Raw genomic sequence first — 875 nt, forward strand, 5'->3', positions numbered from 1 at the left:
CTTTTCTTCATTACAGAGATATATGGACGGGCCACTTCCCATTCGCCCCATTACAAGGGTAACTGAAGAGCTCATTAGCATTTTCTATATCATTATAGGTCATGGGGCCTTTTTATCATCATTCTTATCACCACCTTCCTCTCCAATACTGTAATTGCCTAATCAACGTCATCATTACCAAGTTAAGCAACCTTCACTTTCATCATTAAGTCTAATGTATCCTCTGTCATTATCCTACTGAAACAATTAAACAAATTCGCCGTCATTAGTCTCCAAAAATTGGTCCGGTTGAAAACGACAAAGAGACGCGAACAAATTGCATAGCCTTGTTTTGGAATTAACGACTCGACGGACAACATTATTCCGGAAGAGTCTCGGTGATCGCTAATGATCAGTCATGAAAACGAGCAAACCGAATGGCTCGGGGAATTAAGTCTCGTTCTTTCGTGTCGTTCTCATGCTTAGCGCCCATTAGTCATAGACGCGACAACGGCCGATGCATACCGCGGGGCTGCGCTGTATACCTGAACAAATACAGTACAAGCGATTTTTTTTCATTCTTTTTACTTGAAACAGGGATAAGGGTAAACAGAGATAGCAAGTACTCACCTCTACGCCATTCCACATGTAATGCACAGCATCATGATGGGGGTTGTTCATGTGCTCGGCCATGACGCTCATCCAGTGCACCAGTCCCTGGGGCGCCGCTTGCTGGGACGTGGGCGGCGAGGATCCGCCCACGCCGCCCGCGACACCCGCCCCCTTATTGTGCGACCCCTCCCCGCCCGGGGGCCACACCAGCGCCGCCTTGGGGACGAGAGAGAACATCAGTCATTTTGTAATTGTAAGGGGATTAGGGTTGAAATCTTGAAGGT

General features: G+C 47.7%; 1 protein-coding gene across 1 annotated transcript in view; it reads right to left on the minus strand.

The window, feature by feature from the left end:
* Positions 1 to 875, minus strand: part of LOC119593791 (zinc finger protein rotund-like) — a 160,011-nt gene that overhangs the window by 128,198 nt on the left and 30,938 nt on the right. The window contains exon 2 of the mRNA XM_037942815.1: positions 610 to 807. Within this exon, the coding sequence (XP_037798743.1) occupies positions 610 to 807 (198 nt within the window). The remainder of the gene's footprint in view (positions 1 to 609; positions 808 to 875) is intronic.

This window comes from Penaeus monodon, chromosome 32 (assembly GCF_015228065.2).
Source record: "Penaeus monodon isolate SGIC_2016 chromosome 32, NSTDA_Pmon_1, whole genome shotgun sequence".
Classification (NCBI taxonomy): domain Eukaryota; kingdom Metazoa; phylum Arthropoda; class Malacostraca; order Decapoda; family Penaeidae; genus Penaeus; species Penaeus monodon.